This window comes from Uranotaenia lowii, chromosome 3 (genome assembly GCF_029784155.1).
Source record: "Uranotaenia lowii strain MFRU-FL chromosome 3, ASM2978415v1, whole genome shotgun sequence".
Lineage (NCBI taxonomy): Eukaryota > Metazoa > Arthropoda > Insecta > Diptera > Culicidae > Uranotaenia > Uranotaenia lowii.
The window spans coordinates 341,277,740-341,305,115 of NC_073693.1; the positions used below are offsets into that span (position 1 = coordinate 341,277,740).

Here is a 27,376-nt window from a genome sequence, read left to right on the forward strand (position 1 = left end):
TAAAAAAATCGCCGCTCAACAAGTAGCTACGAAGGTTTCGTGGCTTCCGTCTAAGCATAAACAACACAACATACTCAGCTGATAAAATATGAATAGGTAAAGCACTAACCAAATAACCAAGTGCGAGAGCGATTCTCCCACACATCCCGGGTGTCTCTTCTTAGAATCACGCCGCCCCATCAGAACCTTCAGGCCATGAATGGGGGGACACATTCAAACGCCAAACAGGCAGCCAGCCAGCCAGACAGAACATCTCCTCGGCAAGCATCCATCAGTTGTTAATCAACTTTCGTTTCGTTCGGTTCGGTTTTCGTTTTCCGTTGCGGATCAGGGGCAGGTTAATAAAAAAAAAAACAATTTTCTCGCATTCCGTTTCCGTTCCCGGAAGCATCGTCGAAGGCGAATATGGTGGCATCGGAGCAGCTGAGGATGCCCTCGTTACTTTCGCTCGACGAAAACGATGCCGTTAACCATGGGAGCAGCCTGGCGGGATCACTTCCGGCCACCGGCGGCCGGAGGCAATCCTACGCCGGAAATCTACCGTCTCCTTCGGTTCACGTGCCGTCGATTTCGGTCCGATTAACGCCACCGTCGTCGAATGGGTTGTATCCCTCAGGGCTTCGGGCAGCCCACAACGGTTCCATTCCAGCGGGATTCGATCGAGTTTTGATTCCGAATGGGGGGATCCCGGGTCAACGGAACGGATTGGCCCGGAGTTTGTCGATGGGTCTTGAAGAGGGTGAAATCTTGAATGACGCGAGTGGCGCCGAGGAAGAGATTGCAGCGTTAAACGGTGCCGATCGGATTAAGTTTTTGAAACGAATCTGCTCGGATGGGGTTCTGTCGGCGGATTCCGGTTCGAGCAGCGGGAACCACGTTGGCAGTTACTGGATGCTGGTCGTTACGCCGGTTGTGAGCAGGTGGGAAATAGAACGGTTTTCTGGCAATCTTTATTTGAATTTTTAAATTTTTAAATCAATAAATCATTCCAACGGACCGCAGCTTCTCGGTTGCGCTGGTTATTGCCGCGGTGGCTGGTCCACAGTGGCTTTTTACGGAGGAGAAACTTCCCAATGGGAACTACAACGGAACGATGAATTACAATTTACGGGATGATGGGATCTATCTGACCAAGTATACGAAATCTTCCCTCTGGATGTTGTGCAGTAAAACGGGTAAGTTGTTAAAATTTCGGATTTTGTAGAAGAATCATCGTGATCATTTTGCAGTGAAATTAAATATATCTAGTTAATGTTTTTTTCATGGTTTAGGGTTAAGTTAAAGAGAGGAACACTATTTTAGTTGAAGATTAGTGTTTTCCAACTTAGTCCACTAGTTGAAAAAACTAAATAGGGACAAAATAAATAATGATTGTATGTATATTAGAGTGGTTACGGATGTATGGGAAAAATTTCATGATCGAATTTTGCAAACCAACCATAGATTGGCCTAAAAAGTGACCTGGGGAAAATTTCAGCTCAATCGGTCAGAGGTGCCTTATTTATTTTTATTTATTTAGACATAGATATGCATGAAACGTCAAAATCTAGTATTATCTCGAAAAATAAATTTTTTTGTTCAAAATCGACTTTCTGAGACTTAGGTGTTTTTCGGAAAACCGACCCTTTTTTGGAAAATTGACTGAGTCTCAAAAAGTTTATTTATGGTAAAATAGTTTTTTCGAGATAACACCAGATTTTGACGTTTCATGCATTTATAAGTCACTATCTGATCCCGTACGAACTCCGTTTCGCTTTCAACTTGGAATATGTCATGAACAGTTTGAATGAATGTTAATTGCCAAGCATTTCCCAAATGCATTTCCGGATGTATTGTTAAGCAATAATTGCAAAAATATCGGACGATAACTTTTTCTGTCGTCTGCTACTAAATTGAAATCAGGAATCAATGAACCGTCTCAACCCCCGTGTATAAATTTCGACTCGATCAATGCATAACAACGTAATTATTGTGAAAAATCCCGCTTTCGGTGGCATCTTTTACAACCTTTGATATCTGAAATCGATTGCCCTTCCCATAAAACTCCCTTGAGCAAATTTAGAAACCATTGCATAGCCCAAGAAAGTCAATATCGCAAAAAAACAGTGAAAAAATATTATGGATATCCCCTTTGGCCGCCCCGACCCAAAACCTCAAATAAATTACACATCCCTTGAAATTTCCATGTACAAAGTCTCATCTCAATCTGATGCATAATCATGACAATATCGCAAAAACAGTGAACAAATTATATGGACGACCCCGTTTATCGACCCCTGGCAAAACATTGACTCATAAAATCGATTGCCCGTTCCTGAGAACTCCCGTGTGCCAATTTCCATCCCAAGCCGATGTATGATAACGTCAATATCGCAAACACAGTAAAAATTTAGTATGGACGACCCCTTTGACCGACCCTGACCTAGATTGGGATAATTGGAATCAATTGTTCGTCCATAATAACACAAATGTGCAACTTTTCATCTCAATCCGATGAATAATAACGTCAATATCATAAAAATATTGAAAAGTAATATGGACGACCTCTTTGCCGGCCCCTTTTACTAAATTCGATACCTGAAATCGATTGCCCGTCCCTCAAAACTCTCGTGTACCAATTTTCATCTGAATCCGATGCATAATTACGTCAATATAGCAAGAAGAGCAAACAGTTAATACAGACGACCCCTTTGGACGATGACTGACTCCGCGTTTAGAACCTGGAATTGATTATTCGTCATTTAAAACTCCTATGTGCAAATTTTCATCTCAATCTAATGTATAATAACGTCAATATCGCAAAAACAATAAACAGTTGATATGGACGACCCCTTTTGCCGACCCTGACACAAAATGAAATGCCTGAAATCGATTGGCCATCTCTCAAAACCCTCATGTGAAAATTTCCATCACAATCTGACGAAAAATAACGCCAATAACGCAAAAACAATATTTGTCTTGTATGGACGACCCCCTTCAGAAGGGGCATTCGAAAATCTGAAAACATTTTTCATCATTCCTGGTCCTAATGAACACACATGCCAAATTTCGGCTCTCAAGCTCTTAAGACGTCTGAGTCTATAGAGGACAAACAAACAAACACACAGAAATTGCTTTTTATATATGCACGGAAAATAATAAAAAGGTAAAATTTACCGATATAGCAAGGTGAACGCTCGCGAAAGCCAAAAAGGTAACTTCTACCTATTCGTGGTGAAACTCACCTCACAGCGAGGTAAAATTTACCTGAATTGAGGTTGGAAAAAAGGTACAATTCACCGAGAAAAAAGGTGAATCCAAAAACAGTAAATCATACCTCGTAGCGAGGTGAAGTTCACCTGAATTGAGCTGAATAAAAAAGTATAATCCACCTAGAAAAAAGGTAAATCCAAAAAAGGTAAAACTTACCTCGGAACGAGGTGAAGTCGACCTGGATTGAGCTAAACAAAACGGTACAATTCATCTCTAAAAAAAAGTAGATAACTATTTGCCGAATCCGTTTATTGAGGTTAAGCTGTTTTGCCGTTTGGGAACCAGTTTTGCTCCGTGCCCAATATGTGAAAATCGGAACAAAATGGTAAGTGTTTTCTCGGATCTCTTTTATTTGTGCTGGTTCTCTTCATAACACTTTGCTTATGTTTCAGATCGGCCCACAGAGCTTCGTGTTGTATTCCACGTCAGCCTCCAGATAAAGTCTGCTTCATTTAATATTGAAACACAAACAATTGCGTGTAGTTCAGTCATTTATTAACGAATTCATAATTTGTTTTTCATACAAATGTAGCATTTTCTTTACTCTTTCATAAAAAAAAAAATTAAAAAAATTATTCATTGCTGTTTCGAAGAAATTCTCGTACTTTTCCCGTTATACGGCACATTAGGCGGCGCACACCACACGTCACGTTCCCATATATCCGCCCAGGCCAAATTTGGTTCCATTTGCTTGATTAGTTTTTGAGCTATGTAAAAAATTAAAAAGAGGGCCCTCCCCCCATTATATATCTCTACTGGAAAGAGGGAGGGGTCTCAAATAATCATAGAAATATGTTTCGTATACAAATACCTTCCCATGCCAAATTCGGTTCCCTTTGCTTTATTAGTTTTTGAGTTATGTAAAAAATATGAAAGAGGCCCCTCCCCCTTTCAACAGCAAAGAGGGGGGGGGGTCTCAAATAATCATAGAAATATTTTTCGTATCAAAATACCTTCCCATGCCAAATTTGGTTCCAATACATTGTTTAGTTTTAGAGTTATATAAAAATTGTTAGGTAGCCCCCCTTCCCCCTTCCTATCACCCCACTGAGAGGAGGGAGGGGTACCTAAAATTCATTGAAATATTCCTCGTTCCCAAATACCACCCCAAGCCAAATTTGATACCACTGGCTTGATTGGTTATCGAGTTATGCAAAAAATTGTCTTTTGGGAAGGCCCCTCCCCCCCTTCATGTTAGAGGGAGGGGTCCCAAACCATAATAGGAACCTTCCCCGGCCTCCAATACCCCCGCCTACCAAGTTTCACGTAAATCGGTTTAGTAGTTTCTAAGTCTATAAGGAAACGAGACAGAAAGACAGACAGACAGACAGACAGACAGAAATTCATTTTTATAAATATAGATGGTGATTCATTTCAAAAATAAATATTAGGTAGCAGTCCCTATTTATTTCAAATAAATACAAATTTTTTCATGATTTTTTTTTTATTTATTTTTATTGAAGAAACCAATCAAACAAACTAGCATTTACCAAAACGGTATTATTTACTATTTTGCTAGGTGAATGAGAAAAAGGTAAAATTTACCTCGAAAATTTACCTGGAAAAAAATCACCTCGCAAAAAGGTAAATTTTACCGTTTTTTTTATTTTCCGTGTGGGTCATTCCATGTCAAGTGTGCACAGCGAAAAAAAAATCTTATCGAAAAATCGCCAAACTTGGCCGAAAGACTTTCTGAGGCCTACAAAACAAATCCTCAATTTTTTAGAATGATCCGTCCACATCCCACACAACTTATATTTTGTCATTTTGGTATGATTTTCTAGTCCGGAGATATTGTATTTTAAAAATGATGATTTTTTCAAAATCATGAAAAAAAGAAGGGAGGATCCTGGAACGAGGGGTGGGCGGATCATTCTCAAAAATTGAGGATTTGTTTTGTAAGCCTCAGAAAGTCTTTCGGCTAAGTTTGGCGAATTTTTGATAAGCTTTTGTTTTCGCTGTGCACACTTGACATGGAATGACCAATATATAGATTTGGCATCAAAATTGAAATTTCGATTTTCCGGATTTCCTTTGATTCCCCCTGACGTTATTTTGGAGATTCTAAAATCGATTTTCGACAGAAACAAATTTTTTTAGAGTTTAGGTACTTATTGCTTAAACTTCCAAATTTTACTCACAATTATTTTTTCAATAAGGCTTAATAACACATTACGGACTAAATACGAGATATCTCGTTTATTTTTCGAATGACGCGTATGCGCTTCACTGTTGTTAACACAAATAGGGAACGAGTATGCCGAAATAATGCATCTTGTTGTTGATAAAAATGTAAGAAAAAAAGATGAAGAGGTAAAATTTAAACAAAGATTTACATAGTACAGCTTTTAAAAAATATTAACAAAAACCTAGGATTCTTTAAAAAAAAAGTTTTGATGATTTTGAACATTTTCCACGAGATTTTGATGATGAAATTTTGACATATTTAAATTTTAACTTACTTGAAGAAAGTTTTAGCTTTAAACAATATTGAATGCACTGATCTTAAAAAAACAAATTCACAAATTGACCTATTTATTTTGAAAGTTTAAAATTTTAAAACCAGGGTTGTGAGAAGCTCGCGCAACCTCAATATGTGGGTGCAGTTCTTCTAGCATAGTTAGTTTTCGACGTAAAAATATAGATTTAATGTCATTTTTTCCATGACCCTTAAAGATTTGAATTTTGGTGTCTCAAGATGAAAGTACAATGTGTTTTGGCAATTTTGATTATTTTATGATTTCTGTTGAAAATGACAAAGTTATGCGCATTTAAAATATAATTTCCTTTTAGCTTGCATGTATGCATTACTTGTTCCAAATCAAACTATGATAACAATCATTTCGAGTTGGGCTTGTGATATAGCTCAATTGGCAAGTCTGTTGTCTCCTGAGCCGATGTCTGCGAGTTCGAGCCCAAGAGCAAACATCGAACACAGTACCGGATAAGTTTTTCAATAACGATCCGCCAACTGCACCGTTGATAAAGTCGCGAATGCCATAAAGATGGTAAAACGACTATAATCGAAACAAAAAAAAAATCATTTCGAGTTCCACGATTGCTGGTGTGGGTCAGTAGAACAAGTTCCACATTTCCAATGGTTGTTAATCCGTGATTGACCGAAGTCATCAATTTTGTTCAGATGTTAATTTATTGGGCGGTCATTCACACTGCACATAAGTGATGCTTTCTTTTTGAACGTCAATAACGGCGCCGGCCACGTCTTAGTAATCAATCGATAGATTTGAAAAAAAAAGAGAAAGAGATAGAAGCTCCATTTTGTGCTTTAGGACCGAGGACCAACCTCTGCATCCTAAATTAGCAAAATAAGGACTGTATTTGAAAAAAATGCAACACTTTCATTTGTTAATGACTTATCATCGGATGGATGAAAATTGATGGAATTTCCAGCGATACTACCGATTAATGTTGACATTAGCAAAATTTTGTGGCAATCTGTCAAGTAGTTTTTGAGATAGCGTCTAATGAATAAATTCATTGAAAAAAATTCGTGAAGCATCGTGAAAAATCTAGGCAAGTCCCATTTAGAGACGCCTGAATAGCTGGAAATCAACTATGCAATCAAAAATCATGTGGAAAATCGTTCTAGAAGTCGTAGAAGATCTAACAGTGACCTCAATTTTGAATATAAGTAAGAATGATTATTTCCATGAAGTTCTGGGAAGTGAGGGGTTTTAAAAAGCGCTATCCGAACTTTCAATTGGAGAAGTAGTAATACAGGTCAATTTTTCTGTCTGATTCGTCGAACAAACCAAAAATAACGATCAAAAATCGTGTCTCAATGTTAAAAAAGCTGTCCACCGTTAATAAACAAAATACGGTGGTTAAATCGTGCGCAAAATAGTAGACCCGTTATTCGAAAAATTTCGTGAAGGAAATCGATACGAATTTTCTAGAAATTTTTTATTGAAAAGCCTCGAAGAAAAAAAAAAGTTCTAAATATGGCTGACCATCTGTAAAAGCTGCAAATCGATAAGTGGTACATAAAGATTGGCAAAGATAACGATTGGCAAAAGTAATACATGGCACTTGCAAAGGTTTGTTAAAGTTTATACACTGTTTTGGTTGGATCTGGATTCCTGCCATTAAGCGAAAACTGTGATGAAGTGATAGAAGATAATAATGCAGTTTTCTTGCATAAAGTGGACAATTTGCTCAACTCATCGTAGCTTCGAAAACAATAGAAAGAATAGTACTGTTGAAAAATAAGGTGTTGGAATAGAGAAAAAAATCCCTCGCAAATTGCGAGGGATCGCCTCACCTCTCTTCATAAATTAATGAACGGTATTTCAGAATTTTCAAATTTTGTAGGCTTCTTAAAATTCTCAGGTAGAAACTCCCAGATTGCAACATCAGTTCAGAATGAATTAATTAGCAGAATCATGGAACGAACTCACCAATTTTTAAAGTAGCAAGTGTGTTTCCTCTTGTAGGGAATCAATCAACGATGTCACCTGCTGGGGGTGGACTAAATCAATGGAGGATCGGGTCGGACACAAACAATGAAACATGCAATCATTGATCACTATGCATTATCCACTAATTCAAGAAAAAAGCACAATATTACAATAAGAAACAATTCAAACTTCAAAAATTTAATTTCACCTCGACGGAGCGAAAAAAAACCACGTGCGATACCATTAAACCGTCGCCTACTACCTATGGTTTTTTTTTACTGGAAGTAGGAACCACTAACAGCTTTGTTTAGAGATTCTGTACGCATGATTAGGTTCAAAACCTTGTAATAATTTATTAATTTTTTACTTTGTATTTGAAAATAAAAAATGATTTGTGGTCGTATTACCTCATACTGGACTGATCAGATATGTTGATTAATCAGCCATTTCATCGAACGGCTGTATGCGCATTGCGCATATTACCCGATATGCGCATTTGGAAATATTTAACTTATTTGGATTGTAGTATACAGATCGAGTGAACTCTCGGTGTTCTATCTAAATTTGACGACTGGCTTGACTTAGATGTGTCGCACCACACCGCGTCTAGTTGGGCATTCAAGTTTCCGTGAGGCTAGCTCTCTGGAGCCACTTTTTGATTTTTACGTCTACATCGATGAGTCATTCGTTCAATGATTTTCTGTGTAGGGCTGAACCACTTATCGAAAAATTTGTCCATTTAATCCTGGAGAAGTTGAAAGACTATAAAGCTATCCTACCAAATATCGGGGTTTAGTTGCAAATTGATTTAATCGTTTAATCAGTATGAAGTTTATATGGTATTTTCGATCATATTGTTCAATAGGTATGTACATGAAAAAAAATTTTTTTTCTAGTATTCCATACTATTCCTACTATTTTTAATTTTTCTCAGCAAGAAATTTAAATTGTGATACATGACAGACATTTCTTGGATAGTATATGACGGGAGACCAACGTTCCAAGTGGTATGAATTCTATTATAGACTGCAGCCGTAGTCGGGGAGAAAAAGGAAAAATTAATAACGAATAACCGATAATCGGAAAGGAAATTACCACACAGTCGGAAGTTGCGCGACATTTTCACGCCCCTGCCTCGGGGGGGAAACACCGAGTTGCCTCCTCGCGTCGATGTGGCTATACTTTCCTATTCACGACTTTATTCTACTCAATCGAGAATCTATATAAATATTGTAACAGCGCCGAGTTTTTTGGTTTATGGATGTTTCTTATGAAATAATGTTATTTAAGAAATTTTCTCTAATTTTTTATTTTGAATTTTCTGTAACAACCATAGTAAATTAAAAAAAAATTGTTTATATTGTTATAGGAGGTGGCTCTCTGGGACCTTTTCCGGCTGAGTTCCAGTGTGGGAACATCGACTATTTCCCGCAGGAAGACTACGATCCACACCCCCAGGATTCTACGAACGCAATTCCTTGTAAGTACAGATAACTAAGATACAATTTTGTTAGAGTGGAACTACCAACGTTCATAATTTTCGTTTATGACCTAAATTTGGTTTCCATATGAAAGTTGTCCACCTGAATTTATTTTGTTTTAAGTAGCTTTAAGTCACAAAATCCAAAAATCTTAACTAGCACCCTCTACCCTAAAGATAATCCGTTTGACAAACAATTTTGCCGTCCATCTAGTCCCCGGAATCGCTACTCTTACTTCTCGATTGGCGGACGTTCTGCCCTGGCTTCCGATTGATCTCCGGATGACCCAGTTGAGGCAAGTGTTTCGATTTCCGTCAACGACTGCCGGGGAGTTTTTTTTCCTATGTATCTATTCGCTTGATTGAATTGGCCCCGCGAGCGCACGTGTATACCGTGTTGTACTCACTCATAATCGGAAGTAATCTTTGTTGCCCTGGTGGTAAGCAGCTTGCATTCTCGTGTCGTCGTGATATTCTTGGCTCCATTTCCCCCTCTATCTTTTTGATCCGGAAGAGCTGAACGATAGATAAATCGCCGCCGGATAGAAACCCATGCTGGGGTAGGTCAAGTTACATGGTCCAGTTCCAGGCCAGAAGTCCAGTAGGGGATTGGCTTTGGTGTAATTGAATTATTAAAGTCCTGCTACTCGTCCTGATAGGTACCTATTCTTGCTTACTCGTGTGTGCTTTTGTATTTATTGCTGACTTCAAAGATGAAACAAAAACATTACACGGTGTCTTCATAGGACGATTTAAAGGAAAAAAAAATCGGCAACTCTGAAAATTTGCCACATTATAGAGGAAACTTACCACTATCCAATGCACTATTTACCAAAAAAAAAATCGACCGGAGGCCAAGAACATAATTTTTTTTCAAGATTTGCGAAAAAAAACACGAAAAAATTTTGGAAATATTCACAAGTATTTAATAATTCATAAAAACTTGAAATTCTCCATGTTCAAGCTTAAATGGTTTTCGGATCAAAAAGTGATCAAACTAAATTGCGTGTAAATCGATTATTTGTTTATTTAAAACCAAAGCGATCGTTTTTCATTTGTATCATTGTTGCTACGGCCCTGAGAGGGTGAAATTAGGGGGAACATCAAACCCATCTTGTGACAGATTAGATTTGACAGTTTGATAGTTAGACAGGTGAGAAGAGAAAGGAGAAAAGAAAAAGTAGGAAAGTCGGAAAAAATTGAAAAAACATGTTTGATAGATTGGTTGGTGAAAATTATAGTTCTGATTGAAATTGTATTCTCTCGTGCCGAAGTGCAGCATTTTCTTAGCTGAGTTTGATGCTATTCTAGCAAGGTTCCGATCAGTAGTTTGATTAACCGTAAGTTGTAATATTATTCTCCAAATATCAAATACGATTTGCTAATTGAAGAAATGTGTTCCGATTAGGTCGAATTCACTGCCGTGAATTGTCGTTCCCGGATAAATATTGTATTTGCGAAATATCTTGCTTTATATTCTCCATCAGATTGTAAGTAACCTTCTTTGTTATAAAAACGCCAGAAAGTAACTTTATCGTAACTTAACAGGAATCCGAATCCGGAACTGATTGTAGGATCTTCGGCAAACTCGTTTTGATCGAAGAAGAAGACTTATTTGTAAGTAATCTGGTCTCATATTTATTAACAACATTGTAAATTAACAAAAGAATAAATTTTCTAGTTGAGTCACGTCAAATACGGACTACAAAAAGTCTTCAATCATGATTAAATAATAAACAAGGCTTAAGTTGAATCGGGATGTTTCTGGTCAAATGCGGGAAGTCGTTACATGAATAATCCAATCAAATTTGCTGAAAAATTTAACATAGTTTTTATTCTCTTCATTTCTATTTAGAAAACAAAGAGTAAAACGTTCTATTCGGCCTTGATTTCTCCAATAATACAATTCCCTTTTTTTTCAATCTATTTCTCAATTTTTCTCCAAAATATTTGAACTTTTACACTTTTCATACGTTTTCAAATTCCTACATAAATATGATTAAGAACATCAGTTCGAATACCATTTCGAACTTTGAGTTATGTGAGCAACAACTATAACAGATTCAGATGTATTACTTGCTCACTCGGAAGGAGGTCGCCAATAGCCCCTAGTTGCTGGTCAAGCCACGGCAACCATCTGGGGTGGGCTTCATACGCCTCTTTTGCTGGGCCAGCTAGAGTTTGAGAAACGCTTTTGAGCTCAAGGTCGGCTCTCGCTATAAGGGAACTAGTCGGATATTCAAGGAGAACACACAAATGATTTTGAAACGCAAAATTGTCATGTATTATAAACTTACTCTGTGTAGTGTGGGTGTGTAGGGTGTTTTCTGCTTCGACTGCTGCTGCTGGTGCCGGCCGGCCGTAACGGGTCTACTTCGATGCTGATTTTCCAACCGTGGTCATCAACTGACCATTCGATGCTATGGAACCGGAGGGTTGTTATTTGAATTCTTACGAACCCGTTTGAAGGGATCAAACAACACCCTCTGGAACCAGATCGAGATGAATCTGATTGGCGATTATGGTTGGCCGTCCTCGTGGTGGATGCCAATCTTTCGCTGGTACTCTGGATGGTGCCCGCAGCGCTTGCGCTCCGCAGGCTCCTCGACAGAGCAACGGAACCCGATAGATTGTTATAGGCTGGGTTTTCTGGGGTTTTTCCGCAATTGTTGTCCACTTTGTTCGTTGGATCCTTTGCTTCTTGGTTTGGCAATTTGGTGGATCCAACTAGCGGATGGGCACGGGATGTTCGGGACCTTCTGACCAGTGCTTCGGCTCACCGGCCCAGTTGCCAAGTGTAACCGGAGTTGGTTGAGTCGCCTTGGTAGGATCCGTTGCCTGGAATCCTCCTGACTCGGGATGGTAATGGCAGAGTGGTGAATTGAGAAGCGGTGTTTCACTGGCCCGTTTGCCTCGTGCGAACGGAAGCTTTGTTGAATCCAATTGGCGGGATTCTGTGGTCAGATTCTTTAGCCAGAATATTAAGGCCAAATCTTAAACCAGAATCTTAAGGGTCCTGGATGGGAATATGGGATAATATAGGGAGGGTTTCTAGACAAATTATTGCTCAACTCACTTGACTCGATATCTTTACAGCTCACTGTTCTTTTTCCACTTTCCACTTAGTTAATTATAACGGATAGTACTTTAACTGTTGTAACCATCTGTTAGTATTCGCTGTTCAACGCTGTGTTCGCTTGCGTAGCTATAGGTGGAAAGGAAGTTTTCTTACTTTTCAGTCAATGAGTTGGCAACCCCTCCTGACCCTACATCCGTTCCATTTTCCACTGACGTTTTGGTACTGTTATTCCCGTTCGTTGAGTTAGCGCTCTCTATGTGTATGTGTTTGTGTATTTTAAATTTAAAACTACTGAATGTTTTCCCTCGTATCATTTTCATTTGGAGTGTATTATTTATTTTCATTTTAACCTAGCTGAACCAATCTAATCTCACCTATTTACATATTTTGTTCCTACTAAAGTGAGTTCCATCGGAAAATTGTCGATGAACTACTGGATGGACTCTTAAAAGCTTTGAATGTTCAGAAGGAACACTCCAAAATGGCTTGCTCTATGGGGGTTTAACGGGGCAAAATAACCTAAAGGTTACAGATGAAGATGGAAATCAAGTTTATACGAGTGACTTCGAATGTGTTTAGTCATAATCACCTTTCAAAATTGTTGTTTCTTATTTCGCTAAAATGTTTAAATAAATTAAAAATATATTTCAGGAGAAAAGGCTATCAGCATAACACTAGTCAAAAGTGTTTCCTAATCAACTCCTTTCCCCCACATTCCCAAACAAATTTTTTTGCAAGGGTGCAGAGGTGACCTCGGTCCTTAGGCATGAAGTTGTTCTTTTATCCCTTTTTATTTTTCCTAACCTATCTATTGACTACTAGGACGTGGCCGGCGTCGTTATTGATGTTTAAAGAGAGAGCGTCAGTTTTGTGAATTGTGAATGTGTAGCCAATCCCAGGTACCGTTCATTTGACCTTTGAACAAAATTGATGGCCTCGGTCAATCACGGAGTAGCAACCATTGGCGATGTGGAACTTGTTCTACCGAGACACTCCTGCGATCTTGGAATCCGAAATGTATTGAATGTATTTAAACCAAGTCTAGAAATCAATCACAGAGTTTACTTGAATACTTTAAAATTAAAAGACTTTTTAAGGTGCATTTCCGATTCAATGATTTAAGGTGGATGTGAGTAGTCAATCAAGCTAAGCTAAGCTATTTGTTTATTTAAAAACCAAAGTTTTTCCTCTTGAAGTTCAATGTGTATGAAAGACGGAAAAATACTCAGGTCGACCTAGTCCAAATTCGTGAGCCTATCGTTCAACGCTTGCCATCAGGTTTTGTAAAGTCATCTTATTCACTATCTTCGACGCAGATCAGCAGTTTGCTTTAAACTGCTTCTTGATGCTAACAGTTTTTGGATCTTCTTAAGGTTCTGCTTAACTATCGCGCAATATTTTTCGATTGGCCAAAGTTCTGGTGTGTTGGGAGCAGTGCTGCAAATATTCAATGTCAGCTTTCAATATTCAATTGTATTTACTGCAGTGTACGCTCAGTTCATTTCCATCTGAATTCATCCGATAATGAACAGAAAGCTCAATCCCGAAAGAACTCTGCATACTCATTCACGAATCGGCAACATCGGTGCTCAGTATACATTCAGGCTCTTTGCAGGTTCATGAGATTATCCAATCTTCATGTTCAGTATCAAGCAAACATTGCTGAATGTGAAAAAAGCTCAATTCGATTATCATTAAATTTAGTTGAATGGTGACCAAGCTTGTTCGATGCGCTGGACTCGCGGAAATTGAATAATTACTGCTATTTTTCAAGGATTTTGATAAAAAAAGTCTTTTCAATATAGTAGTGTGTATAGGTGGAAAGGTTGAGAAATAAGAGATCGGGTTGGTGAGAAAACGCTGGCGAGGAAGCGTGTGGGAAGAATGTGGTGGACAAAACTATGACAAAATTACGACAAAAACATAACAAAATATGACAAAAATTAGGCAATAAAATGACAAAACATAACAAATTTGGTAAAAGTATGAAAAACTAATGACAAAAAAATACAAAAATCTGACAAATGTGATAAAAATATTACAAAATTTTTACAAAAAAAAAAACAAAATTTTGCAAAAATATAACAGCTATTGACAAAAAAATCAAAAATATGACAAGCGTGGTAAAAATATGACGAATATATAACAATAAAATGACAATATCATGATATAAAATTGTGATAAAAATAAAACAAAATTATGACATAAATAAGACAAATATAACAAAATTATGATTAAAATATGACACAAATTTTAAATTAAAGGGACAAAAATGTCGTCAAACTATGTAAAATTATGACAATGTGATAAAAATATGACAAATGTTATATCTTTCAGATTGTTGTCATCTTTTACCAATTTTGTCATAAGTTTGCCATGTTTTTTTTTATTTGATTGTTATTTTTTGTAATAATTTTGTCATATTTATCAGATTTATGTCATAATTTAGTCTTATTTTCAACACATTTGTTATATTTTTGACAAAGGTTTATCGAATTTTTGTCATTTTATTGTTAAATCAATGTCATATTTTTGTCTTTATTTTGACATATTTTTGTCATATTTGTCAGATTTTTGTCAGAATTTTGTCATTTTTTTTGTCATGTTTTGTTATTGTTTTGTCAAAATTTTGCTATATTTTTGTAATTTTTTTCATATTTTTGTTATATTTTCTCACATTTGTCAAATATTTATCTCATCTGTCAGGTTTTTGTCATGTTTTTGTTATGTTTTGTCATTTTATAGTTCATTTTTTGTCATATTTAGGCCATAATTTTGTCATTTTTAATTTTTTTTTTCATTTTTTGTCAATTTTGATTTTTCTCATTTTTGTCATTAATCAAGTCATTTTGCACCATTGACTCTTTTGATGATTTTTGTGGTTTAAAAATCGAAACTTTGACGCGCTTTGAGGCATCCTTATAAATATCAAGTTCCATTGGGCTCTGGAAGTTTTGCTCAGGTCAGTTTATTCGGGTCAGTCAACAGAATGTAGATATAGATATGATCAGTTTATGAAATTCGATGATGAAATTTTTTCTATTCATTGACATCCTGGGGTAGAGTAATACTACAATTTTACTTTTTTTTTTTAATAATCTTTGAAATTGAAATAAACTCAAAACATACAGTGAGTACTTCCAGAAGTCTAATCGAACTAGGTTTCCTTCCAAACAACTTAAGCTGACAGACAACAGACTTCAGCGGATACCTTCGACGACACCAGTGAATCCGAAATTAATCCTATTATAGGGGAAGCATTAATTTGGGGTTCATTAAAGGAACCCAAATTACCGACTATAGATGACGATGGTGATTGCGAATCCGACGTTTCGCGCCCATTATGTCAAGCATCCTTTTTGTACACTTTTTTTTTCGCTCCTTCTAGACTAGAATCCTATGCTCTATTTCAGCTCCGAGACATATTCACACTAATGGTGGTGACCCCTTTTCAAACTTCCATCCGTAAGTGGGGGGAGTTACCCCAGCTTCAATAAATGAGAGAAAATACTTGAAATTCCACTTCAACGACGCAGCAGTGAAAGTGAGTCTTCAACCAGCCTTCCACAAGCCGCTGAATGTGTTAAGTCATTTAGAAACTATTACGCACTGATGCCAATATGAGAACTATTTCTATGTTTATCAACCGCCAACAACTTTAAACAGATTCTATCTTTGAAGTGAAAAAAAAAACAACAATCGACCCGATTCGATTAACACCATATAGGTACTTTAAAAATTTAACCTCATTGGAAGGATTTAGATCAGATCATCCCAACCGAAACATCCCCCTTCCAACATTTATCCTACTTATTTAGTAGAAGCCACTAAGCCAGTATGTTGCCTATGTTGTTCTATTTTCAGACACCGTCACCCATTCGGCGCCGTTTTTTCTCGCCTCCAGCTTGATCCTGGTGGTCAGCTACGTCCTGTTCCTGCAGGCCATGTGCTCGGCGAGGCAGAAAATCTGCTACTTCGTGTCCGGGGTGTTGTTCATCATAACCGGTAGGTAATTGCCACTGTTTGTTCGGTGGAGAAAAACTCCACAAGGCAGCGACAACGACAACAATCGGTCTTCCTTTCGATAGGGGTGGGGTTGTGGGAAAATTAACAGGGAAAAAAATATGGGACGTTTGAAACAATGCAGGAACAAAGAAAGAGGTGTTGATACTAAACAGAAGGCTTCTGAACCCAAATAATTCAAATTAAAAAACAACATAGAAGAAATAATTAAAATTCGCGATAGCGAACCTTAAAACTGGAACTGTTATTCTAACTCAAAGTCCAAAACTATAACACAAAAACCAAATCTGGAATGTACCCTGAAAATCAAAACAAACGATTGGAGCCAAAAATAAAAACTCATATTGAACAGAAAACTGAAGCTGAAAACAGGGAGATTAATTTTTAAACCAAAATTTAATACAAAATCTTAATGAGGAATAGAATCAGAATACAGTTCAGTAGGCCAGGCTCTGAGCCTGGGCCTCGTAATGCAACAGACCATCCCTCATTCATTTTAACCTTTTTGTTTTATTTCTTCTTATTTTAAGTTGCTTGTGTGTGGGCATTAAAAGCCTGTATATAATTACCTTACCAAAGGATTGCGTCGAATGGGAAGAAGATAATACCGATGGTAAGAACACTGACCATACTGACTGGACACTCGATTTCGTTTGTTGGATAATTTTTTCAACAGTACGCAATATCGATTCCAGAGTGCGCATCGAACGATTGAATGAAATGCTATCCCAGTTAGAAAGTGCCTCCCAACTTAAAAAAATAGGCAAATCCTACGATAAAATCGGGCTAAAAAGGTACATTTTTCCTACAGAGCATTTGTATCGGAAATATGGTAGGTTCGCCACCTAACGTCGGTATTAAACTTGCAAAATTTGAAAAAAAAGCCAGAAAATCGTCGAATTTTTGTTCTAAGTGTTATGTCAGTGTGATCAGTGGTAAGAGTGTAGGCGAAAGCACGGAAGATTCTGAGTGCCTCACACAATGGGAGTTATTAAGCAAACACTAGCGACACCATGTCCTCCATAGAAAAGTTTCGATTAGTTAGGGAGCTTTTGGAAAGCTTTTGAAAACGGCCATACATTTGTCCTAACTCTGAAACGTCAAAAAATTTACCTGGCATCGCGGATAAGCAGGAAATCCAAGCTGTCGAGGCGAAGGTTCAAGAGATCAAGCGAGCCCAATAAAGCAAGAAGGTGGTTGTGAAACCAACAGCTGCTAACATGTCGAGCTGCGAGCACAAGTTTTGAGAGAAATGACACTGTAGTGGTCCTCAAAAGTATCGAATGCGGATGTGTTGAGGAAAATGAGAAGATAACCTAAACAGGCAGATTTGTCTGAGAACGTCCAAAGCATTATAAGATCTCGTACAGGTGATATGATTTTCGTGGTGCGGAAGGGAGCATCTCACACCACGTACACATCACTGACGAAAGAAGCTTTCGGAGAGAATTGCGAGCACGTGCTTTAGAAGCTAATAGATGACCCCTACAGGTAAACCACCAAGATGAAATCCGGCTAATAGCTGGCCCGCTCAATGGAGGAACTCAAGTGGCGCTTATCCAGTTGCCAGTCAGCGCAGCCAATAAAACGCTCAAGGTGGAGGAATTGAAAGTAGAATGGTCTGGCTGGTCATGCCGAGAGACGCAAGTTGCCTGGCTTTTTGGTCAAATCTCCGCCAACTGCTTGAAGTACGTTATATGCACTAGCGTAAGAGAGAAGCGATCGCGTAATTGATGACGCAAAGACACTAGCACCATCGCGATCGTAGAAAAGTCAGACCTTGAGTCCTTTACGTGGACATGACCGACATTATTCGGCGCCTCGAATAACGAGTGCACTTGTCCGAGTATGGCCTCCCATCCATGAGTATAGCGTAGATGAGAGTTATTGCCAAAGAGAGAACAGGAGGTAGGTATATGTATGTGAAAGATATCATCAGTCGTCCCATTGCACCTACGGACCCAGAGTAGCAAACTGGGTGACAGGATGGCTCGCCGTGCCTTGGACTGCAATCCGTGAACAAGGATTTACAAAATTTTCAAACAAAACCAACTAATACAAAGATCCATCTATTAGTTTAATACTTCACTGATATGCTTTTAATCATTAAATTGAAATTTATAACTTTTGGAATGTCAGTTAAACTATTTAAACTTTATTTATTTCAAATTTGCCTGATGACTGGTTTTCTAGATAGTTCCTATGCCTTCCTTAAACCAAATAATGGATGCGATCGTAGAAAATTTAGGCCAAATAGTCAAAGCGCCAAAGACCGAACTCAATGAAAGCACGTGGCCTAGAAGGTCTATTCTTTCGGTCAGCGCAAACAATGAAACAGGCAGGATTTCAAGTGGTGGGAAGTGTTCCTAAATGCGTAAGATTTTGTTTTGTGAATAACTTTTGAATTCATGGATGAAAACTAATGAAATTTTCAAGGAAGCTACCTAGTAATGTAACGTGTACGCGTGTAAAATTTAGTGACAATCTGTCAAGTGGTTTTTGAGGTAGCGTACAATACTGAAGTTCATTGACAAAATTTTTTAGGCAGGATCGAAAAGAAATCCAGAAAAGTCCCTAGACCAAAGAACTGCTGAAAATCAACTTTTTGATCAAAGTTCACATGGTAAATCATTTAAGGAGGAAAGAATGCGAGAGTTTTTTTCAAGCTCAATCCGAAAATATCAATAGAGGAAGTGATAAAAAAGTAATTTTTTCTGACTGGTTCGTCTAGCTGACTAATAAACAGATCTGACTTCATTTCTACAAGGTAGAAAAGCTGCCCACCGGTAAAATAAACAAAATACGGTGGTCAAATCGTGCGCAAAACATTTGGACTGCTAGAGGGGAGATATGCTGTCGTAATGGACAGCAAAGCAAAGCGGCCATCTGGTAGGTTTCCAACTAGACACTTTTCTTTGAGAAGTCTAGCCTGTATTTTTCTGAGATAAACAAGGAGAGTTTTTTTTTTAGAAATTTAATGTCTAGTACTAGAGGACGCAAACGATCTGTGGAAACTTCAAATCACTCAGTGTTTTATAACGATTGACACAATGAATGGCTGAAAACATAAAGAAGACTGCCTCCAAATGCGATCGTTTCATCTAAAAAGCACTTCAAAAGCTTCCACAAAGTATACATATACTGTGTTTAAGTTGGATCTGGAATCGTGCCATTACCCAAAAACTGTGGTGGAGTGATAAAAAGTCAAATATGTTATTTTTAGCCCAAGGAGGACAATCGGCTAAATTTTTTACAACTTTGTCCAAATTTAAAATTTTGAGATACTTTTAAAGTCAAGCTTCAGGTAACAGGAAACGTTATCAAAAATAGCTTTGATTTGAAAAGGGTAGTTAAAAGTATGCACTAAAGATGGCGCACCTGTTGCTCAAATATTTAAGTCGAGAAACTTCTTTATTGAAAGCTATCTTAAAAACCACTTGACAGAACATCACATAAATTTGCACAAATAAACATTAAAGCTTAGTTCTTTTAGAAATGAGACAGTAACGAATGCGTGTATTTTAAAAAAACATTTGTTTGATCTAAATATTTTCTATGAAATAAAATAAAGGTAATCTTATAATCAATACTGATGTTATGAAATCGCTTGGTACATCTTTGTACCTGAAAATGATCACATTTTCATATGTGATGAAAGAAATTAGAGAAACATGAACTATCAAAGAACGAAAGAACATAAGCCGTAAATATCATGAAAATTTCGAAAAAGATACAACGGCTCACCGACAGGACTTGAACCTGCAATCTCCGCTTCGGTACAACGGCGCGTTAGCCAATTCCACCACGGTGACCGTGATGGAACCGGCGAACACGAGCAATCGAGCTCTGCCGATCAACTGCTGGACCTTCTATCGAAACACCATGTATATCCCGCATGTGATCTTTCCCTCTATTGATCTCTCTTGTTTCTCTAACCCCACCCATCGACTCGGGATTTTAGCCGAACGAGCACATGGTCGATTGCTTCGGGTTTGCCGCAACTTACGGTCAGATGAAGAAGCAATCAGTGCCGCTCAAGGTTCCGAGCAGACCAGTTACACAGGGAGGTGTTGCTCTGTTGAAATCAATACTGATGTTATGAAATCGCTTGGTACATCTTTGTACCTGAAAATGATCACATTTTCATATGTGATGAAAGAAATTAGAGAAACATGAACTATCAAAGAACGAAAGAACATAAGCCGTAAATATCATGCAAATTTCGAAAAAGATACAACGGCTCACCGACAGGACTTGAACCTGCAATCTCCGCTTCGGTACAACGGCGCGTTAGCCAATTCCACCACGGTGAACGTGATGGAACCGGCGAACACGAGCAATCGAGCAATCCAGCAGTTGATCGGCAGAGCTCGATTGCTCGTGTTCGCCGGTTCCATCACGTTCACCGTGGTGGAATTGGCTAACGCGCCGTTGTACCGAAGCGGAGATTGCAGGTTCAAGTCCTGTCGGTGAGCCGTTGTATCTTTTTCGAAATTTTCATGATATTTACGGCTTATGTTCTTTCGTTCTTTGATAGTTCATGTTTCTCTAATTTCTTTCATCACATATGAAAATGTAATCTTATAAATATTGATGAAAAAATTTGAAAAAAAATTATCGATTTTTGTAAGAAAAATTTTTACTTTATTCTTGGTACCTCCCATCCGCCGCACACAGGGGTAAAACATGAAACAGGCGATCAAAACTGTTTTCTGACGAAACTATGCATTTTAGACCTATAGTGTCTTCGAGACAAATAACCTACATTACAAGGGCTATTCAATAGGATTTTTGAAACATTGATTAATCCACCTAGCAGTGAGTTAGAAAAACTAACTTTTTTAATATCCATTTTAGAGCTATACGGTCTGAGAAAAGTTTTTAGCTTGTATCAATTCTAGCAACTTTCCCAAAGAAGTCATTACTGTATCAATAATCGTTTCAAAGTTATGTCAATTTTTAAAAAAATATCATCAATTTTCAGTTTTTTCAACATAACTTTTTTGCAAGTGATTTTTCATATAAAATATGTTCTAGAGAGTTTTGGAGATAGTATTGTTGCACACTTTTGCTGGAAACACTGTATAAAAATTTTGAAGTTTGAACGAGATATCTTGAAAATACTTAACAAAAATAGTCATTTTTAACTGGTTATATCTCCTGAGTTCGGATGAGTTCGGTTACATATTTTACAGTTTTGCAATCAAAAAAGTATCACCTTTCAAAAAATACACAACTCAAAGTGGCCAATTGTGGTCTTCATAGTGTAAATGTCAATAGAAGTGAGCCGAAAGTAAAGTTTTTATACTGATTTGAGCCCATCTACCATCTCAAGTCCAAGTGGTTCAAGTAGGCTTACTGTTGAGAATCCAGCCTGATAGTAAAAGTTATACTCATATTAGTATAAAAACTTCATTTTCGGCTCACTTCTATTGACATTTACACTATGAAGACCTCATTTGGCCACTTTGAGTTGTATATTTTTTGAAAGGTGACACTTTTTTGATTGCAAAACTGTAAAATATGTAACCGAACTCGTCCGAACTCAGGAGATATAACCAGTTAAAAATGACTATTTTTGTTAAGTATTTTCAAGATATCTCGTTCAAACTTCAAAATTTTTATACAGTGTTTCCAGCAAAAGTGTGCAACAATACTATCTCCAAAACTCTCTAGAACATATTTTATATGAAAAATCACTCGCAAAAAAGTTATGTTGAAAAAACTGAAAATTGATGATATTTTTTTTAAAAATTGACATAACTTTGAAACGATTATTGATACAGTAATGACTTCTTTGGGAAAGTTGCTAGAATTGATACAAGCTAAAAACTTTTCTCAGACCGTATAGCTCTAAAATGGATATTAAAAAAGTTAGTTTTTCTAACTCACTGCTAGGTGGATTAATCAATGTTTCAAAAATCCTATTGAATAGCCCTTGTCATGTAGGTTATTTGTCTCGAAGACACTATAGGTCTAAAACGCATAGTTTCGTCAGAAAATAGTTTTGATCGTTTTTTTCATGTTCTACCCCTGTGTGCGCCGGCGCACACTTTTTTCAGTCATAAAATTGATCAGTTTTTCAAACTTATACTTCGTCTAATCTGAATTTTAGATGGCTACATCCTCCTCCTTTAATTTCTGCTACTTTTCGGTCCAAAACTTCTTTTTTTAAAGAAACTCAGGACAATTTAGAGATTACAGCTGTTTCGAAATGAACAAAATTGGACTATTTTTGATTGTTTTTGTTTGTTTTGTTGTTTTATTTGGGTTTTTAAGCCTCTTGGGTTTATTTATTCCATAGATTAGTTTTGAGCCACTTTAAAGTGTTTTTAATGGAATTTCTGCAGGCAAAATCCGATAATAACGAAGTGAAACCATCATGAGATCGAACTTAAAGTACATATATTCGGGTAGTACAGATCGTAGGTTGCGAAGGTTGCATACAAGATTACTCTTTGCAGGCTTTTAAAAACAGCGAAAACATAAGTTTTCGTTTTTAAAATTATTTGTTTTTTTTTCCACAACATGCTAGGGACCTTGCCACGAGCAGACATGCTGTAGGATTCAACCGCAGGAATTTGATTGAAATAGTGTTTTTCATAAGTTTTGTCGTCCATCAGAAATTACCTGTCTGATTGCTTCATTACCGGCTTTACTGCTTAAGAGCTCTGGAACTAGCAAAAAAATTCCACCACTCAAACACAGTAATTCTTTGAATAATCCACGGTTTTGTCAGCTATCAATTTGATAATGTAGGATTATGAAGGAAACTGTGCAAAATTATTTTCATCTTTTTCTCTTACATCGTAAATATCTTAAAAACGCGTGAAAATAGGTCTGATAGTACTTTTCACAGGAAGCAAAAGTCTGTCAAAACTTTGAATGTCCGATTACTAGTAAACGAACTATTAGTAAAAGAAAGTGTCCCATTTCTAAAAGAACTAAGCTTTACATTACCAGGTGGCTCGGCTGAACATTTCATCAATTTGCATCCATGCATTCAAAAGTTATTTACAAAACAAAATGTTGCATTTTTTCGATTTTTTTTATCAAAATCCCTTGATAGTCAAGAAAATATATAGTTATTAAATCATTAAGAAAAATCTATGAACTTTTCAAATTACTAGCTGTTGTCTGTAAATCCAAGCATTTTTAATATTTCAATATGAGCTCTCAATCTATCTGAATTCATATCAATTCCGTTTTTCAATACGACTTCAATTAAATGAGATATTTTTGATGTAAAACATCCATTTTTAAAGACTTTTTGGCTTCAAGATCGTTTTCTGAAGACCACAAAAATCAAAACTCAATTTTTAAAGAAGCATCTGATAGCAGACATTTGGAAGATTTCAAAATGATAATGAAAAGTCGGGTAAGACGGACACTTTCAATATTTCGAAAATCACGATATTTTGCACAAATTTAATGATAGGAATATGTTTGCCTAAGTGTATCAACACTTTCGAGGCCCATTGTTGATTTACAGCAAATATGGTCTCGTAATAGTAAACAAAATTAACAAAAACTTTGAGTATGCACCATTTCATGTAATTTTCTCTATTAAGAACATTTCATCGGTTTTCAACGGTGGAATGTTTATTAGGCTTCTCATTGACCACCTGGTTAAACCCAGCGAATTTTGGTCAACGAGCTTGAGCAACTAACACTTGGAAAAAAAAATGTTGCTAGGCCGGGTAAGACGGACACGAAAGTTACTCCAGGTATTTATAATTTTTCACCGGTCTGATCCTCCAAATGCCTTCACAAGACCCTGGCAAGAGAAATTGTCGGCCAAAAAGCACTCTGCATCTCAAAAAGGCCATTAAAACTGTTAAAAGTAAAGCTTAGTTCTTTTAGAAATGGGACACTTTCTTTCGCTAATAACTCGTTAACTAGTAATCGTACATTCAAAATTTTGACAGCATTTTGTTGCCTGTTAAAAGTACTATCTGACCAATTTTTTTCAAAATTTTCAATCAATAAATAATTTGGACCAGTTGGTTCCGTTTTGGTTTATAAACATTCTTGAATGTGCAATTCACAAAATTATGTACTTCAACAACAAAATTTCCGGCAATATCTAGCTTTTCTAAGCAGTGTCCGTTTTACCCGACCATTTTTAAAAAGTGTGATTTGCAAGCATATTTTAGATTGCTTAAAAAACAGACTTGATGAAGGAGATTTACTGATGCCGATGGTTAATGGGTTAGCAAATAACATAAACTGCCCATCTGCACGAAAACAGCGATGAAAAAACAATATCTGATTCTACCTTAGGGTGTCCGTCTTACCCGACTTTCCCCTAAAGTTTTATTGCTGGGTAGCTCTGATAACCCTATTAAAAAATCTAAAAATAAGAAATTGTAGAGCTCCTCATTTTAGAAAAAGTCAGAAAATTTCATGTATCTAGCTTAACCGTTCGCCTTAGATATCGCTTTGAGAAAGTACAGTTCGGGTCCACCAAGACGCAAAGGAAGGTTGAAAATAGATTTGAAAACAGATGTCTATCTCCTTGTTCCCACATTTATGTGAATCTACTTTCAGGTCTCCTGATGCTGATCGGACTTATCATGTTCATATCAATCTTAAAAGCGGAAATCGGTTCCAAACTCCGTCCCAGATCCTCCCTTCAAGCCCCACTATTCAGCTTCCGCTACGGACAAAGCTTCCTTCTGTTCGTTTTCGGCTTCGCAATTACCGAACTGTCCGGTATCCTGAACGTCCTCATCTACTCGAACATGCACCAACGGGAGCTTAAACGTGCTCAAACCTATCCAACCTATCAAAGTTTGGGTGGCAACTACTGTACCGTCGCAACTGTGCCATGTGCCGTACCGAAGCTGACGGACTCGAGTAACGGCTTTCGGACCACCCGGTTTTACTTCGAGAAACCGGAAAAGGATTGCGTCGTTCATCGGTATGGAAGGAATTCAAGTCGGAATTCGAGCTTGGTTCAGAGTTTGAACGAGCTGTACACGGAACCGGCACCGGAGATGCGCAGCACTGCCACAGCCATGTCTCCGCCCGGTGTGGATGATATTTCTGCCGCTTCCAGGGTGGAGATCGTTCCTGGCAGTGGAAAGCTGACGAGAAGCGTTTCGACTTGTACGAACATTATGGTTATGGATGAGGAGCTGAGGAATGTTAAGGGAGCGGCGAGTGATGAAAATCTAAAGAATATTTGCGGCTTTTCTAAGCAGTACTTGACGAAAGAACTTTCCAAGGAAAAGTTGTTCAATGAATTTTGTAAGAAGGTTGGCCCGAGACCGAAACCGAAAAATATCTACTTTATTGAGGACGATGGCAAGAATAATGATGGGTTTCAGAATGTTTTTGTAATCGAGGGGAACAACAGTGATGATGACAAATTTAAAAGAAAACGACGGAACTCGATGTTAGAGGAAGGTGGACGTTTGAGCGAATCGTTAAACCAAAGACAGAGGATCAAGTCGGACAATTCGTTGGAACAGATGAGTGGTGGTTTTAAAACGTCGGAGGAACATTTGAGGAACAATTACGATTTGCGGCAGACTTTACCGAGAAATTTTTTGAAAAAGAATTATAACCATTTCGTCGAACGGAACGTTTCGGACGATCGAGGAGGTTCGAACAGCTTGGATGATCTGGCAACTGATAACTGGAATCGAAGAATATCTGCAAGTGGGCTACTGGAACCTGTCAGGTGAATGATCTTTTTTTTTTATATTAAGAACAAGCTAATGATTTGTTTACTGTTTTTCAGACTTAACTCATCTCAAAGCAACTTGGCATCAACATCGCCTCACCATAATTCAGCTAAATGGCCAAAGATCATCCCAAAATCTTCAACCGATTTTCTGAACATGCAACAAAAATACCTGCCCGTACCGCCTTCGCCATCTTACGTCGAATACGCCATCCAGCGTTCCCCGGTTCAAGTACATCGCAGCTACGGGGATTTGACCATGTCCCCGCATTACGCAAGAATTCAACAGCCCATAACGGTGTTCAACTACATTCCTCCTCCGCCACCACCTGGTGCCGGTCTTCAGCAGCGACAATTCTTCGGAACCGGACCCAACAACTCTTCACCAGTCTTCGATCTGGACAAAATCGAAAGCGAACGCCGTAAATCACACTCGCAGCTGTTTCTCAACAGTCCCGGAAAGGCGACATCCGCAGCAATGTCCCTGGCCCGGCAGTCCCAGTCCCAGGGACAGATCAACGGTTACGATTTCATCAATGGAACGGCGGTTTAAATTTTGATAAACATTTAGAACATACCCAGACGCATTTAATCAACTACCTTACGTCATATCATGAAATTGAAAGTTAACAGTCCTTTTACTGGTCGGTGTGATACATACATAAAAAGTAGCTGAGATGGACCCAATAGTGCCAATTTTATATGACATATTTAGAGCAAAAATCTTGTTTGATGTTTAGGTCGCATAATGGAGCTTGATGTTTGGAAGTTGTTGTTATTGGTGGTTATCGATGGTACCCGGAAATGAACTGCTGCATGCAGAATGAAACTGTTGTATACGGAAAGTAATTTTGAATAAAATGTTCACCAGCTTGGTTATTGACAGAGTTTGATGTTGTTCATAATCCGAATCATTTTAGTAAAATACAGAAAAAGTCCGTAATAAACCTTATAAATGAGCCTCCTTGTTTTTATAAAACTAACATGTTTTGTTTGGATATGTAACTGATTTCTGAATAAACCTCACATGTTGTTCAATCAGAAGAGCCATGTTGTGTAACATATTATTGCAGTTTGAATTTAAGGACCTAATTTTTCATGTCACGCTTTTGAGTGTTAAAGCTCTTCTTTTCACAAATGCTCTGCTTTCAGTTTCACCATCTTTTCGTTTCCTTCTACCCGAAGCGCTCTAGCTATGATTTTTTTTTAATCTATCGATACATTCAACAGTCTCTAACTTTGAATTAAAGTACACCGGGGCAACTGATATCTTGTTGAAGACCTGAGACAGTCTCAGTGTCTCCCGAATACAATGGGACACGCTGAGATCGTCTCGAGACGAGCTGTCTCCAAGTGTGGAATAGCGTCTCAAGATCGCTTACTACTCTATGCTGACTACTCTAAACTATAAATATCTAAAACTATCCACCTAC

General features: G+C 37.6%; 1 protein-coding gene across 1 annotated transcript; it reads left to right on the forward strand.

Annotated features, from left to right (window-relative positions):
- The first annotated feature begins 287 nt into the window (after window positions 1–287).
- LOC129755851 (uncharacterized) lies at window positions 288–26,828 on the forward strand. Its single transcript, XM_055752543.1, has 6 exons — window positions 288–920; window positions 1,003–1,175; window positions 9,040–9,150; window positions 16,094–16,234; window positions 24,803–25,940; window positions 26,001–26,828. The coding sequence occupies exons 1-6, from the start codon at window positions 406–408 to the stop codon at window positions 26,494–26,496; spliced, it is 2,574 nt and encodes an 857-aa protein (XP_055608518.1). The 5' UTR covers window positions 288–405; the 3' UTR covers window positions 26,497–26,828.
- Window positions 26,829–27,376: the final 548 nt, after the last annotated feature.